We start from the raw sequence: 17,156 nt of genomic DNA, 5'->3' as shown, positions 1-17,156 counted from the left end.
GAAATATAACAAATAACACATATAACAAATAGAATAGATCAATATTTGATAAAACTCGATTTAGAAACTATTTTTTAAATTTTGTAATGTACATAATTTGGGGGGTGAATCTTTATAATTTTGAGGGTGAGAACTATTGAAATTTTGGGGGGGCGAATCCCCCCCCCCCCCCCCGGCGTCCGGCGGCTCCTCTAGACCCATCCTTGTCCCTCCTCCCATTCTGCTCCCCAACCTCCTAGCCACCCCTGACCTCTTCCCCTGCTAAATCAATATTGCATGATAAGTGCTTCTAAATTGGCCTCCTGTGTTTGGGCATTGGTATGTGACCATCAGAATATAAGCACTGAGAAGTCTAATTGGTTGTTTGCACTTCAATCTCTGGATGTTTGGATGCCCCATGAAATTGAATGAGTTCATTGATTGCAACTGGTCGAACACAAGCCAACCCCACCCTAACCATTAAGAAAACAAAAATTCCGTTCTCTATCTTCATTCCTATAGTCATCCTTTCCTTTCTGTTGCAATTTCTTCAAGATCATATACAACGACCCCAAGGTGCCAGGGTTTGGAGTCTAAAGCTCTTTGAAGAGATTTGTAATTAGTTTGGGTTTTTGTGCTTTAAATTTTATTTTTTTTAAGATAGATCTTGATGAATATAGAAAAGTCTGAAACTTTGTATTTCATGAGAACAAAACCCCAAATTATGCTTAGTTTAATCTATGCTCCGTGTGCTGAGTCGAAGTTTCCTGCACCAGGTGAGCAAAAACATGTCCCATAAGATCAATAGAGAAAGGGTTTTGTTTCTATTAACTTAACTTGAGTTGATACAGAGCTCTACATGTGCTAAGTTGAGATGAAAAATGGTGCTTTCCATACTGATAAGGATATATGTGCAGCACTAGTTTAGAAAATTCTTTTAATTGCTTTCTTAGGGCCATCACATTCCCTTTTGTAGCCTTGGCCGATTTGCTTTTCTGTCGCATTCGAATTCTAGCCTCTTGATGATTTTTATAATGAAAGGGGAGGAAGACAATGGAATAAAGATCTTTTGCATTTTCTGTTAACATTGTTAACTGTGCATTTTTGTCCCAAACCATGTGAGTGTGAGTGGCATATTTTTAAAAGACGGGGTGAAGCCAAACCATAAGGTGGTAAAATGGAATTTGCCCATAAATATATTTGTAAGTATAGTTTGTTACACATCTTCAGCCATTAAACTTGGGATTTGCCTCCACTAATACTAAAACACTTTTCCCCTTTACCAGCATGTAATAGATAAGCCTTAAGTTTTAAGTCTAAATACCCCTCGCTTCAACACTCCATGGGCAAAAAAGAAAACAATTAATACTAGCCATGTTGATGAGGACCGTAAAGGCATTGGATGACAATAAATTGAAGAATCTTTGAATTTTGGTATTATTCGGAGTTATGATTTAAAAAGATTTTATGTCTTTAGGATTTTGTATCTTTATTAGTAGTTTCCAATTCCATAGTTTCCTATTTATGAGTTTCCTAATTAGATGGTGCTTATGCCTACATATATGGCCTTTTATGTAGTAGTTTGGATACCTAGACTTTGATGATTAATGATTGGATGTTGAGTTTGATTTCTGAGAGACATTTTGGGAGTGAAATCCCTATTTATTCTTCTTGACTAAAAACCCTATTTTTTGGTTATGCCATTCTTCGTCTTTTGGTTCTACACCGCATGTCCTATAAGATGTTAAGTAACTAAAGCGAGTTCAGAACTCACTAATGCAAACGGGCAGGCACATCTACTAAAAATGTAATATTTCAGTCAATTGTAGAGAGTACAACAGTAAAGAAACTTATCACAAATTATGGTGCCATTTGCAAAATTTGTAGCGCCAAGAAGATGGTTTCCAAGATTATGATTCATGTCATACCGCTGACAGTAGCTGTGCTTTCTGGAATCATGAGAGTTCATCATGACAGCCTAAAGTAGTACATAAGCTTAAGTAAAACCTAGCAAAGATTAAACTATACTTCACAGTGTCCATGGCAGCCAAGATTTCATTCATCAGCCCAACTCTCTTATCAGTACGTTGCAATCCTTCCTTTGACAGTTTTCTCATTTTGCTTATGATAAATGTCTGTTCCCACAAGATAAATTAAATGTATAAGAGTTCTGAGCAAAAGAGTGGAAGATACAGTGACTACAGTAAAATAGTTATAAATCTTAAATTCATGAACAAAGTAAAGAACAATGTTTCCTTAATATCTCCAAGATCTTGTGACATCTATCTCAATGCTCAAACATTAACTGCAATATTTCCTATGGTCCCTAAACTTAATCAGGTTTCAAAAGCATAGAACTAAAAGCACTCTGAGGTCTAAAAGTGACCCATTCTGCCCATCAATATAGCTTTTGAATCAAAGAATCACATTTAGAGTAAGTTAAAACTGGCCATTGTGGACCAGTCAATGGGCATCTGCTGCCAAAAAGAAAATTGGTTAGGAATAAGATTAAGCTTACTCTTTTAAGTCCTACAAAATGCTATTTTACATGTATGGGACTCTTCTGTAGTAGATGTTGATGAAAAGTGTGTCTGACTGTTCTGTCTCTACACAACACTTGTTTCTTCAATCTCAACACAGTGTACAACCATACTACAATAATTAAAGTCATCCATATTAAAACAAGTACTTTTAGCTCCAACCAAAGACGTATGCTGTACTCAGTGGGGGATGCAGAAATTGTGCAAGGGGGTGGGGGGGCTAAAGCAAAATTATTTAAATTTTAGAGGAATTGACATAAGATTATATAGATTTTGGAAATCAGAATATTAATTTATTTTACAGAAACTCAAAATGACATGAAAGTATGAGATTTGTCAAAGGTTTGGGGTGACTTAAATACTAATGTATTCTACAATTACTAAAAATTGCATAAAAAAAATGAATTTTTTTTTAAATTTAGGATAGCAAAAGTAAAAAGTTATAGATTTTGGAAGGGTTGGAGTAAAACTATATATATTTTGAAGGGGCCAAAATACAAACTTCTTTTATAAATATTCAAAATTGCATGGCCAAAATGCAATTTTCCAAAAGTTTGGTTGGGTGGGGGGGGAGGGGAGGGGAGGGTGGTGGTGGCCCCTATTGAGTATTACTACTATATCTGCCTTCAAAGACACCAGGGGTTCTTCCATAAAATAAACTGACAGTTGAATTTTGTAATAAGGCATTAAGGTTGAATATAGAGAGATAATAGAGATAATATTATCAGCTCAAATGAATAAATAAAGCAGATTTAGATGTAGAAAACAATTAAACTGAAGCATACAGAAGTATGATAATTTAGTAGATTGGATAATTGGACTTTAATTGAACTGTTTACTTCAAAACCGCGGACACACGCACACTACTCCTACCTCCTTTATTTCTTTTCTTTTTTCTATTATTTCTTTTAGAACCCCCCAATATTTCATTTTGAGCCATGCCTAACTTTCATCTCACACAAGCATGACTTTTGTTCCTTAAAATATTTTGAAATGTTAAATCATCAAAAATAGTATAATATCAGAAAAACATTCAAATAGATGAACAAGAGGAGTGCTTATGAAATTCTGGGTGCCTTCCTAGCTGCTGAGGCCATTTAACAACCATTCCCTAGACAGAATAGAATGGGAATAGAAAATGCTAAACACGGTCAACCAAAAAAGATGGTTAAGATTTTATTCAAAGCACATGGAATCCAAAAATTTTCAAAACACACACACCCACACACACACACACACACAAAAAAAAAAAAAAAGAAGAAGAAGTCAGAAACAACATTAATAAGTAATGACAAGACTTGAAAGAGAAAGATCATCACATGCAACACACCATTAAGACAAAACCCATATGCAGCTTCAAAGCAGCAGGAAAAACTATGGTTACCTGTATGGGGAACATTAGAGCTAACATTAGGGAACCAGGAAGTGATGCAGCACCCAATTGCTGATAAAGAAGAACCATAGCAATAATGATATGAAATGGAGCTGACCATAAACCATGAAGTTGTTGGCATATTTGCTGAACAAAGGACATACGAGTTTATAATTCAATCCAAGCAACTGCAAAAGACTACCAAAATATGCAGACATGATTGGTACCAAAATCAAGTATAGACCAAAGTCAGTCATATCATAAAATGCATACCTTGCAAATCAAAATTTCTAACTATAACGAGTCTGTATTATTGCAGATTGTCTTTAATTTTTTATATAAGTTGTACTATTGCAGATTTATAGCCCTTGGTGGGGGACAGAAAATTGGACTTCATTTTAAAACTATAAGGTCAAACTTATTATTATTACAACAATTATTATTATTATTATTAATATTATTATTATTTTGTATTCAAAAGACAAGGGGACTAGAGCCCCTGATATTTTGTTTGAGAGACCAACTAGGTTCCGATTCCCAACTTAAAATAAAAAACAACGGACTGGAAAGAAAAAAATTACCAGCTGAATTTCAAAAAAATGAAAATCCAAGAATTTTTTTACTTGACACGTGTACTTTCAGACATGGCATACTTGTTGCAGACACATTTCCCAAATAATGCAATTACATGTGAATCATCACTAGTTTTCTTCATACATACAGAGAAGTCCCATGAAAAGTTCTGACAATTGAGAATTGTCAACTTATTCTCTTTGGAAACAGTCATGGTGAAATTGATGATATCATAATATTATTCAGAATAGAAAGAGGACAAACCATTGTTTGACTTCCCAAAACTTCATCAAAATTTCATACTTGTAGTGTCCTCAAATAGAGTATAATATAAAAGCATAATGAATTTAGCATTGGGCATAATAAGGTTTATTTACATGTGAGGTTGTGTGCATGTGCATAATTATTAAAAATAGCATGCCTGAAGTGCATTAGCATCGGTTGTCATCAAATTTGTTATCTTTCAAATTGGCAAGACATCATAGAACTCCAAAAGAATCTACATTGAACATTACCAATATCACCAACCATAACAACTGATTAACATTTCATTGACATCTAAAAATGGGAAATGAAAATTCTTTGTGAGCTATATTTGACAGCATTTGGACAAGTGTCTGGGTCAGGCATCACAAAAGTTTGAAAAAGGGAAATATGATCAAGAAGTTTTCATGAGAAAACTAATAATATGACCATGGTTAATATCTATTCTGGCATTTGAAGGGCCCACAGTTTACGTAGAGTTTTATTTTCTTCCTCTTGTAAAAGAGATGCATTACTTATTTCAAGAGCGCCATTCTCACCAAAATAAATAAAATACCTATCACACAATTAGAATAATATACCAGCTGTTTTCTATCTTATACTTCTTCTCTTGGTCATTGACTTTTCTAAACTATATCATTCAGCCTCCTCCTTGAGCCAAAGTTTTTTACCAAAAATCAAAAAGTTTTAAACCTTAGGCATAAGACATGCTCAAGAATCCTGGTCTGTTCATATCAAAACCTAGAGAAAAATTGATAAATAGACATGCCGGATGATGCAAATTGAATAGAGAACAAACTTCTGCCACAAGCAGATTCATTCAAACTCTCCACCCAAGCCCTCGGTATGCCAGAAGAAACCCCTAATCCGATTATATAAATCTAGTTTTTATCCCCAAAATCTGATATGGTATGCAGTGTACTGTTGGTTTTCTTGTATTTGTGGCCGCCCCGGGTCAAACAAGTAATGCTAATGCAGTAAAAGAAACATGTTAGGTGATACAAAAAACAACCAAAATTGAAAGAGAAATACAGAAATAAACCACATGCAGATCTGAACACTGTTATTGGAGAAAGAGAATTTACCAAAGTTGATCTTAGCTTGAAACCAACACGTAAAACATTTTGATAATACTGAGCTTCACAAAGCACTCCAACTGACTGAACCATGGAAAATCATCTAGTCAATGCAATGATCACAAACTACAAGTACAACTTCCATGATCAGTTGTACTCTAGGCATAAATCATCTTAGAAAAGAATGCTTATAGAAAGCAACTTCTTAAATCTTGTAGTAACAAAGATTAACAACGGCATTTTAATGTTCAGCATAGAGAACATTCAAAATAACATATTCAAGAATATGCAGTCCTAGAACTTTTTGCTCTCATCAGAAAACTGTGGAATGTGACTTCAATATTCAACAACATAAATATAAGGACAGAATTAATAAATTGTGGAAGAGAATAAAAACTACAACCAATTTAGTTTCTATTTGATGGGGGTCTGGAAGGGGTTAGATTGCACAGTCAAAATAAAAGAAAGATAAAACCTCCAAAAACTTCTCCCAAGAAATTTTTAAGTCCTCGGAAAGAGCCTGAGTTTCACTTAGTTCCCAAAAAAACGTCAAATATCATTAACGTCTGAATATAGATCTCTTTCTTCCCTTTCCTTTTTATTTTTCAACAAATGTCTCAGATTGTCTTCCCATTCATGTCTCATTGCCATTTTCGTATATCTTTTAGGGTGCATCTCCCATTTCAAGACTTAGACAGCTTCTGGCAACTTCAAATGAGTAATTGCTTTAAATATTTGAAACACCTAATTGTATGCCTTATGATGTTGAGTCTGAAAGATAATTGCAAGATACTATTCTTCCTCAAAATTTCAAGTTCAATCCAAGCCCACCCTATGGTCATGATATAAAAAGTTTAGACACTGTTTACTGGCCATCGAATTAGTACACAAGGCAAATCATTCACTCATTCACATTTGGATGAATGCCGTTCTTGTCACCAGAAAGGTCACTGGAAGGCTCAGTGTCCTAAACTTTTACATTGACAGAATTTTGGGCAGCAACAGAGATAGGTATCTTGGACATCTGTAGAGGATAGGTATCTTTGACAGAATTTTCAGCTACTGCCCCATCTGTAGAGGATCAATCCCAATTCATCTAATGATTTATCTCTCTCTTCACCTCTAGGTTTGTCTTCCGCATCTCACTCCACTTGGGTATTTGATTCAGGTGCTACACACCATATGGAAAATGATCCTTCTTTGCTTATTTCTATTTTCTCTCCTCATTCTTCTACTAATGTGATGGCTGTCAATGGCATCTCCACATCTTTGGCCGGTGTTGGTCCTGTTTCGAATGATTTCCTCTCTCTTTTTTATGTATATTGTATTTCCTAGTGGATTTTGAATTTAATTTCAATTATAAATTTTGTGATGTTAGTTGAAATTAAATTAAAGAAGAAAAATGACCCAGATAATTAATACTAAACCCGTACATGTGATATCTCTAGAATGCCAAATGACATGTAATATTTATTAGTGATTATTTAATGAAATTAATAGCATGCAAAGGAGGAAAAAGAAAAAGAAATACTAAAGGAAGAGCAATTTACTCCCTTGAGAAAAATAAATATGAGATAAATCTGATACATATTTTTTTTAACATAAATACTTCATAAAAATAAGAAGGATAGAAATCATACCACCCCAACAAAGATTGAGAAGGCATAAATGTAGCCAACCCATGCTGGATCACCTCGTTCCATTGACTGTAATCAGTAGTATCATAAACTTTGTAGGCCAAATACAAACTATAAAGCTCAAATGGCATCCTTTGCATACATAAAAATGAGAAGTAAAGAGCGAACACAAGAGTGGGAAAAAAATAAACAAGATTTATAGTATTATAAAGAAATTATGAGCTTACCCAGTAAGTATATATTATAATTTCTTATTTCAGTGAATATTGACTTCATGAGCTCAACCTACTTTTTTCAATATATAAGTGTTCCTAACTGTGAATGATTTAATTGGCTACAAAACTATTTTTAGGTACATTTTTGCACAATCTTTTATAAGGGATTAATAAATAATAATAAAAAAAAAGTAAAAAGAGGAGATGGACAAGCATCCAAAAAGCATGTGCATCAATAAGATGATATGGAATTTTGAAAAATTGCTTAGAATTACAAGATCCATATTATATCTCAAAAAGCAAAGTGGAAGTGCTTCATATTGCATTATTGGTTGTGTTAGGATTAAAATGAATACTTTTAGGAAAGTATTAAGCACTATAAAATTTGATAAAAAAGCAAATTTTCAGGAACTAATTTTTTTGGTACAAATATAAATTATAGATTATAGTTACCCATGCCAATTCAACAAATTTGTTAATTCAGCAAATTAAATAGATTATTACAAAACATTTTTAGTTATTCGGAATTGAAAGTTTTTAATCAATTTTAATAGAATTTTGAATTTATAAAATATAAATAAATATGTCCTTATGGAGTTCGAATTTCCTGAAGTTGAAGATCTCAACTCCATAGATGAAGTTGGTGCATTGTGGGACCAATCTGTACTCATCACAATAATTTGAACCGTTCATCTCATATGATAAGTAGAGAAGAACATGCATGCAAAAAATTTGGTTGATCAAACGTAAGTAATCACATATATATTATAACAAATGAACAGTCCATTCTAAAAAACATGTATGTCATATGGATAAAAACAATATAATGGTATGACAATTGATGTTGGATCAAATTGATTTTTTGCATGGATAATTTTCTCTGTTAGTTGTATGAGATGAACGGTTTCGATTACCGAAGTAGGTCCAAGTTTGTCCTATAATGGGTCAACTTCACAGTGAAGTTGCGATCTTCAACTTTAGCAAATCTAGACTCATCTTGATATTATTGATCAATTGATTTATAAGGCAATAGATCCAAATTTTCTTAAATTACAGACTTTCAACATGTATACAATAAAAGTAAATAAAAATTTAATTTTCTTAAATAGTAGTTATTCCAAAACTTTTATATTGAAAATTTATATAATAAAACTCATCACTTTTTGAAATGTCTATGAAATACAATTGGTTAGAATGTAGGATTAATCTTGCTTTCAATTCTACTGTTAATGTAGTTTGTTCACTTTCAACTTTCAACCCTTTTATAAGGCAATATTTTCAAGTTTTCTTAAATTTTATGGCCTTTCAACATGAATTATGTGTCGGGTTCTTTGATATATGCTAATTTTTCACTTTTCTTAAATAATTGTTATTCCAAAACTTTTATGTAGAAAATGAGTTATACATTTCAAATTTAGAATTTAACAATTAATGAACCTTCTTAGTTCAAATACTAATATTTTACTATCAATTATTAAAACTATTTTTAATATTTTCTTTCAAATTAATAGGCCTCTCCTCCATAAAAAATAAATAATAATAAAAAAAAAACCCATATGTGATAATAAAATTTCATTTAAATATTTTAATGAGTCGAATTAAACTCAATACTAACATCCACTTTCCTAAATTGTAAAACCTAAATTTCTAGTAATTACTTGATAATTGGTTGTGCCCTAAATTCTAATTTTTGAACTCTCGTCTTTTTCTTCTACTTGTGATTTCTCTTTTCCAACAACTAGGTGATAGTAGTAGATGTGACAATAGCAGTGATGGCTGACGATGTCAAGCAATGGTACAGCCTTTTTCATCAGCGGCAGATTAAACCGGATTTCAAGAGTCTGGTGGTTTATCTGGGTTTTAGTAGTGGTTGGTTTGGTTTCAGCTGTGGGGGCTAGGATTGGTCAAAGGCATGAAAGGGTGTTTAATTTACCTGGGATCAAATTGTGTCGTAAGTGCCTTAGGCACGAGTAATTTGCTAGTGTACAAATAAGTCAAAGGCCCTTTTATGGGCCTTGGATCACAAAGGAACAAAGATGGGATGCATCACTATGCATTTGAATGGTAAGACTAACCTGTAAGAGATGATTCAACAAAATTGGCCCAACAAACTGAGAAAGATCATCCCCAATCTACAAGATTGTTGAAGAATGATGAGCAAGACAACAAACATAATATAAGTGATTATCATACGAATCATAAGATTTTCAAAATATGAAGAAAAACAAAGAGCAAATTAATAAAAATTTCACCAAGGTTGACTATTTGTCCTAGGACAACTACATTGAAGAAATGTAATGCAAGCTCTAGCCATACTTTACAACAAAATTAAATAACCATAATGAATGCACATGATACGAGCTCTGTTAGTTTTTCTGGGTTGGCAAATTTGCGTGGACAAATCTTTGTGTTGATTATTCACATGTTTTGTTATAGGTTCTACTTGTCTTGTTTAATCTGCTTTGATTTGATTTATATGATGTTTACATTGGACATACTCACTTGTGTTGTTGTGTTGAGTTTCTAACTTATTATGCAGGATTCATTTCGAAGAACAAACATGGTACACTGTCATGTATTGTTTCCCTTTCATTTGTATTTGAGAACACTTAGTCTACGTAAATATGTATTGGTATTTGGTTGAGTCAAGTTTTATCATAGAAAATGGAGATAACAATTTCAGGGGACAAAACTTTTTGTTAATGACTCAATTTCTGTTTGAAATGAGCATTGGTTGTTCAATTGTACTTTTGCAGATGCATGAGTGAGTTGTAAATGTGCCTGGAAGACTTAACAAAGCGAGATGGGGCACAAACAGGAAAGTGTCTCTCCTACTAGAAGAGCAACACCTTAGCCTAGGATAAAGAGCAATCGCTCAAAAGGTGGATCAATTGCTCAAGTTGTGGACTTCAACTCAATAAAAACGTGAGCCCACATACATTGCTCAAATTACATTAGATAGTCGCTTGAGCGATGACACTATTCAGGTACCGTAGAAATGTTTACTGGTACTGTTGTTGTAGTGCCAAGCGATAGAGCTATTTATCATATTTATGACATCTTTTGAAGCTAAGATATTGATATTCTCTATAAAAATGTCTCCACGCGTGCCTATGAAGACAAAGCCGTACGGTGAAAAAACAAAGGTGGATTTCACAGGAACATGAGGTAAAGATGGATTTATGACACAACTTTAATTTGTCTTTCACTAGGAGTAGAGAAAATCTAATGAATGTTTCCCTACACGTGGATGGAAGGATGGGGTAAAGCCATCATGGAACGTGGCATATGGAGTCATGAATCATGGAGTAAAATCTATGGAGTCATGAATAAAGCTTTTATTGTAGAATCTATGAAGTCCAAATGGCCTTGTCTTGGAGATTTGTGAGATGGACATTCTATATATATAGAGAGAGAGAGAGACAGAGAGAAAAGAAATGGAGGTTCTCTAGAAACTCGGTGAGAGAAACACATGATAAGGATACTCCACATTTACCTCTCCAAGCACTCAAAGGTTTTTCCAACCTCTCTATATTCTTCGAAGCGTTCATCTTTTAGAGAGGAGCTATGCCGAAATTCTTCCAATTCACCTCATCACCATTTGTAACAAAATTGAGGTGTCTTAGTTATACTCCAAAGGCAACAAGAGTTGAAAGAGAAAATCATCGGAGTGCACCATTGATTGCCATTGGTTAGAGACGTTGCAACAAAGATCGAATTTTGCAAAATCCATGGTAGATGAGTTCACATTCAAGAAAAAGGGTTTCAAAGTCATGTGCGTTGTGGCTATAAGATTCGTTGTGTTTGGGAGGAAATGAGTTTTCGTGGACTACAAGAGTTCAAATGTGGTAAGTGCGTGCATCTGAGGTACTAGTTATAAGTCACTTAACTTCGGTCTTGTATTAATCTTTTGAATAGTGTATTATCTTAACCGGAAAGGTGTCTTTGGTTTTTCTATTTTGGAGGGTTTTTCTATTAATCTTTTGTGCATTCATGTGGATGCTTTGATTTACTGTTTACTATCTTTCCTAACAATTATCATAGAAATTTCAATTGAATGGTATAATTACCATTGAAGCCTATTCACCTCCCTCCCCTTTAGGCTATTTACCTCATCCATTATGCAGTTTCAATTACCCCTCCAAGGGTCCTTGATCTTAATTTGTCGTTTTACTCCTGTTGGGTTGATATTCTGTTCGATTTTTGGCTGTTTCTGGTCCAGTCACCTTGTGTTCTTCGGTTCTACCTATTGAAGGCTCCTCTATAAAGGTTAAAACCCTTCTAGCAGGGGATATTTGTCCTCTCTTTATTGATTACTACTGTTGAGTTGATGTGTTGGTCTCATTTGGGTCCAAACTTGGTTGTTGAGCTAGTTCTGTGTTTATATTGGTGATTGTGGGTGTGGGTATTGGCTATTTGCAAGTCTGGTTGATCATTATGGTTGAGATTGAGGCTAAGGCTATAACTATGGGTAAAGATGATGGCATGCCTAAATCTATCACTACAAAGAAATTGAATGGTGCTAATTATTTGGCTTGGGCCCATGCTGTCAAGATTTTCTTATGAGGTAAGAAGAAGTCCCGCTATATTAGTGAACTCCCTCCTCCTACTGATGATAAGGATTATGATGATTGGTGTTGTGAGGATTCTTGTGTGATGGGTTGGATTTAGCATAGTCTGGAACCACAGGTTGCTACTACCGTGGAATTTTGTGATACCTCTAAGGCCATTTGGGACTCCCTTGCTGAGTCTTTTTCAAATCAAAGTAATGTCTCTCGGGTCTACGAGTTATATGAACAGATTTTTGCTATGCGTCAATCTGGCCGGTCTCTCCCTGATTATTTTAGTAGTCTCAAGACTTTGTGGGATCAGTTACTGCAGCATCGACCTTTCACTACTGATGTGACCACCCAGAAACAACATTGGGAGGAGTTTATGATGGCTTCTTTACTTTCTGGCTTAGATCCTGAGTTGCGAGGGTTCAAAGATCAGATTCTTGCCAGTGACACTCTACCTTCAGCTGCCAATGCCTATTCTAGGCTGTTACGCTCTTCATTGGGACAAGCACAATCCACTGCTGGGTCCTCTTCTTTATCATCTTCTGCATTGGTTTCTAGTAGTGGTGATCATGGGTCTACTCGCGGGGGTTTTCATAGTTCTTCTGGTTCCCGGAGCTCTTCTTCTGGTTCACGGGGCTCTCGTGGAGGTGGTTCTCGTAGTGGTGGCTCACGTGGTGGTTTCCGTGGTGGAAGTAGTAGTGGACCTGGTTCTCGTATACGTGGCGATCGCAAGTGTACTCATTGTGGTTCCCAAGGTCATACTGAACCTTGGTGTTGGCAAAAGTATGGCAAACCTAATCATGTCCATCAGGTTATGGATGTCCCCTCCTCACAGTTTTCCTTGTTGTCCATTGGCTCGGATGCTTCTCCTGGCACTTCGCATGAGACACTCACTACTCAAATTAGTGAGCTTACTGCCCTTGTCCAGTCTCTCCGGCCTAGTCTACCTTCTTCCTCTACTGCTACCATGGCTAGTTCAGGTAATATTGCATGTGTGGCTAAGTCCTCTCAGCCTTGGCTCCTAGACTCTGGTGCTAGTTCTCATGTCTCTGGTAATTCCTCTCTTTTTGATACTCTTAGACCTGTTGATCATACCACTATACTTGCTGATGGATCTTCTCGGCCTGTCTGTGGTCAAGGTCCTCTTCATCCCACTCCATCCATGTCCTTACCTTCTGGTCTTTATGTTCCTAAATTTCCATTTAATTTGCTTTCTGTTAGCCAATTGACTCAAGCTCTCCATTGTTTGATAACCTTTTCTCCTACTTCATGTGTTTTGCAGGACCTCCAGACCAAGAGGATGATTGGTTCGGGGCATGAGAAGGATGGCTTATACTTTTTGGACGCTGAGACGTCTCCTCCTCCATCTGCTGTGTTGAGTGCTAGTGTATCTCCTCTTCAGTGACATTTTCGCTTGGGTCATCCCTCCTTGGCCAAGCTCAAGTTAGCTGTTCCGGGTTTAAGTCATGTTTCTTAGATTGAGTGTGAAGCCTGTCAATTTGGGAAGCATCATCGTAGTTCTTTTCCTCGTCGTAGTGTTAGTCGTGTTCAGGTCTTTTGCTCTTGTCCATACAGATATTTGGGGTCCTTCTAGAACTCCCACTGTTAATGGGTTCTTTTATTTTGTTATTTTTGTGGATGATTACTCTCGGATGACTTGGTTGTTTTTAATGAAACAAAGATCTAATTTGCCTTCCATCATCTCTAAGTTTTATAATGAAATCTTTACTGAATTTGGCAAACGTATTAAGATATTTCGATCTGATAATGCCTTAGAATAAGATATGTGCAATCTATTATAACTACCTTTTGTGATGCTCATGGTATTATTCATCAAACTAGTTGTCCTCATACATTCCCACAAAATGGTGTTGCAGAACGGAAACACCGCCATTTGCTAGATGTTGCTCGCACCCTGATGTTTAATATGCATGTCCCCAAACAGTTTTAGGGCGATGCTGTTCTCACTGCTTGTTTGCTTATCAATCGCATGCCGTCTAGTGTTGTACACACATCTCCCTATTCTCTGTTATATCCACCACATCTCCTTTTCCCTTGCCTCCTCGCATTTTTGGGTGTGTGGCCTTTGTCCATGTTCTTGACCCTGGGTTGGATAAGTTATCTCCTCGTGCACGCAAGTGTGTGTTCTTAGGTTATTCTCGCACTCAAAAAGGGTACCGGTGTTATCATCTTGAGTCTCGTTGCTACTTTGTCAGTGCTGATGTAACGTTTTTTGAGTCTACTCATTTTTTTCTTCCTCTGGGCAACAGTTATCTACTGATCTTCTCTCTTCTCATGAGGGGGAGCCTGCCTCTCTCACTCCTACTCTTCCCTCTTATGCTCCTTCCACATCCACTCCTCCATCCTCTCCCTCTCCTCTCACTTCTACCCCTCCTTTGCAGGTTTATCAACGGTCTCAAGCTCGTCGCATTGTGTCTTATGGCCCGACCAGTTCATCTCCTTCGTCTGAGGCCTCTGTTCCACCTGCTGCTTTACCATCTGATGACCTTCCTATTGCCCTCCGCAAAGGTAAACGCACTTGCACTCAACATCCTATTGCTCATTTCGTTTCTTATGATCGCCTTTCTCCTGGTCTTCACTCTTTTGCTTGTCCATCTCTAGTTGGAAGTTTGCCATGGATGAGGAAATGCATGCTCTTCATCAAAATCAGACCTGGGACCTTACCCCTCTGCCATCTGGCAAATCTATTGTGGGTTGTCATTGGATTTATACTGTTAAGTATCTTCCTGATGGAACTGTTGAGCGACTTAAGGCTCGCCTGCTAGCTAAAGGCTACACCTAAACCTATGGTGTTAATTACTTGGAGACCTTTTCTCCTGTGGCCCGTCTTAACTCTGTTCAGATTCTTCTCTCTGTTGCCGTTAATCAGTCTTGGCCTTTATATCAACTGGATATCAAGAATGCTTTTCTCCATGGTGATCTCCACGAGGAGGTCTATATGGATCAGCCCCCTGGCTATGTTGTTCCCGGCTAAGAGCATCTTGTTTGTCGATTGAGGAAGGCCTTGTATGGTCTTAAGCAGTCCCCTCGTGCCTGGTATGATCGCTTCAGTGCTGTTGTGCTTGCCTATGGCTTTCACCGTTCCACTTTTGATCACTCTGTTTTTGTTCGCCACTCGTCTACTGGGAGTATTGTTCTTATTGTCTATGTGGATGACATCATCATTTCAGGGAGTGACTCCAATGGTATTGCTAATTTGAAGCAGTATTTGGGACAACAATTTCACACCAAAGACTTGGGCCATCTTCGGTATTTTCTTGGGATTGAAATTGGCCGTTCTTCTCAGGGCTTGTTTCTTTCTCAACGGAAGTATGTTCTTGATCTTCTTACTGAGACTGGTCTCTTAGGCACTCGCCCCAGTGATACTCCCATGGATTCTAGTGTCAAGCTTGCTGGTGACACTGACGACTTCTTTCCTGATATTGGTCGTTATCGTCGGTTGGTTGGCAAGTTAATACATCTCACTGTCACTCGTCCAGATATTACCTGTGCTGTGGGTGTGGTCAGTCAGTTTATGCATGCTCCCCGCCAACCCCATTTTGTGGTTGTATGTCGCATCTTGCAATACTTAAAGCGTGCTCCAGGTCGGGGGTTGCTCTATCGCCCATCTTCCTCCTTGTCTGTCACTGGCTTCAGTGATGCTGATTGGGCTGGTAATACGACTGACCGCCGTTCCACCTCAGGCTATTGTACTTTTGTTGGTGGTAATATTGTCACTTGGCGTAGCAAGAAACAGACCGTCGTTGCTCGTTCTAGTGCCGAGGCTGAATATCGCGCCATGGCTCATACTGCTTCTGAGATGCTCTGGGTTCAGTCTCTTCTCCAAGATTTTGGCTTTTCTGTTTCCACTCCTATGCGCATGTTTTGTGACAATCAGGCTGTTATCTTCATTGCCAATAACCCTGTGTTTCATGAACGCACCAAACATATCGAAGTTGATTGCCATTTTCTTCGTGATCTCTTACTCCGCAAGCAACTGGTGACTCCTTATGTTCGTTCTGAGGATCAATTGGGTGATATTCACACCAAACCTTTGGCTCGGCCTTCATTTCTTCGTTTGTCTGCCAAGCTGGGCATGTTCGATCTCTATGCTCCAACTTGAGGGGGAGTGTTAGAATAGTTCTTTTAGTTATTTTTGTTCTCTTGTTAATATTTACTTAAGTTAATGGTACGATGGTCATATTGCTACTTTAGGTTTTTTATATATATTTGAGTGATGTAAAGTTGAGTGAATTAATTGGTTTCAATATATACAAAAGTTCTCTCTTTTTCTTCTTCCTCCTAACTTTCAACCCTAATTCCTCCCCCAACTTGAGCTTGAATACCATATTAAGTCACCAATTGTCCCAAAAGCTTAACTTGTTAGAAAATGGTCCCAACAATGTATGTCAACTAAGATTTTGGGATTAGTAGTGATCTAACATAGTATTAGAGCTCAGGTTGAGAGAGATCTTGTGTTCAAGTCTCTCTCTTAGCATTTGGTATTTGGTTCCCATTTGGTTTCTTCTTTTATGTTTAGTTGCCTGCTTCGCTTTCTATTTGGTTCTCTATTTGTCTCTCAACACGCAAGATGGGATTGCACGTGAAGGAGGATATTGGATAGTTTGATATACATTGTTCGGTCCATTTTTTAATAGCTTAAGCTTTTAGAAGAATTGGTGATCTAACAAAGCCAAGTCAAGTATAACTTCCTTAGAGAAAGTGCAGCATGTCTTCTTTAGAGAAGGAGTTGAGTAATGCAATGTCACTACTAGGATGCTAACTAGTGATACAGAAGAACTAAACCAATGTTGAGTGTTGGCAAGAGTCCTAGTGACAATCATGGTCTAGGATATGTACATGGTAAAGTTGCATCTAGGCCTCCTAAGATTGAATGACATTTGAAGCCAAATACATATATGACAGGCCACACTCCAGCTT

At 36.7% G+C, this 17,156-nt stretch overlaps 1 protein-coding gene across 4 annotated transcripts in view; it reads right to left on the bottom strand.

Moving 5' to 3' along the window:
- Positions 1–17,156, bottom strand: part of LOC114259631 (ABC transporter C family member 2-like) — a 122,677-nt gene that overhangs the window by 51,311 nt on the left and 54,210 nt on the right. For 2 of the 4 annotated variants that reach the window (XM_082881821.1, XM_082881817.1), the window contains exons 10-13: positions 9,732–9,788; positions 7,445–7,510; positions 5,814–5,888; positions 3,904–4,038 (exon numbers count right to left, since the gene is read on the bottom strand). In XM_082881821.1, coding sequence (XP_082737947.1) covers positions 3,904–4,038; positions 5,814–5,888; positions 7,445–7,510; positions 9,732–9,788 — 333 coding nt within the window. The remainder of the gene's footprint in view (positions 1–3,903; positions 4,039–5,813; positions 5,889–7,444; positions 7,511–9,731; positions 9,789–17,156) is intronic. The other 2 variants (XM_082881825.1, XM_082881822.1) reach the window with 1 other exon arrangement.

The sequence above is a fragment of the Camellia sinensis genome, chromosome 1, assembly GCF_055761805.1.
Source record: "Camellia sinensis isolate YWXY chromosome 1, ASM5576180v1, whole genome shotgun sequence".
Classification (NCBI taxonomy): domain Eukaryota; kingdom Viridiplantae; phylum Streptophyta; class Magnoliopsida; order Ericales; family Theaceae; genus Camellia; species Camellia sinensis.
The sequence above is the reverse complement of the archived record's forward strand: the minus strand, read 5'-3'. Positions and strand labels throughout refer to the sequence as shown.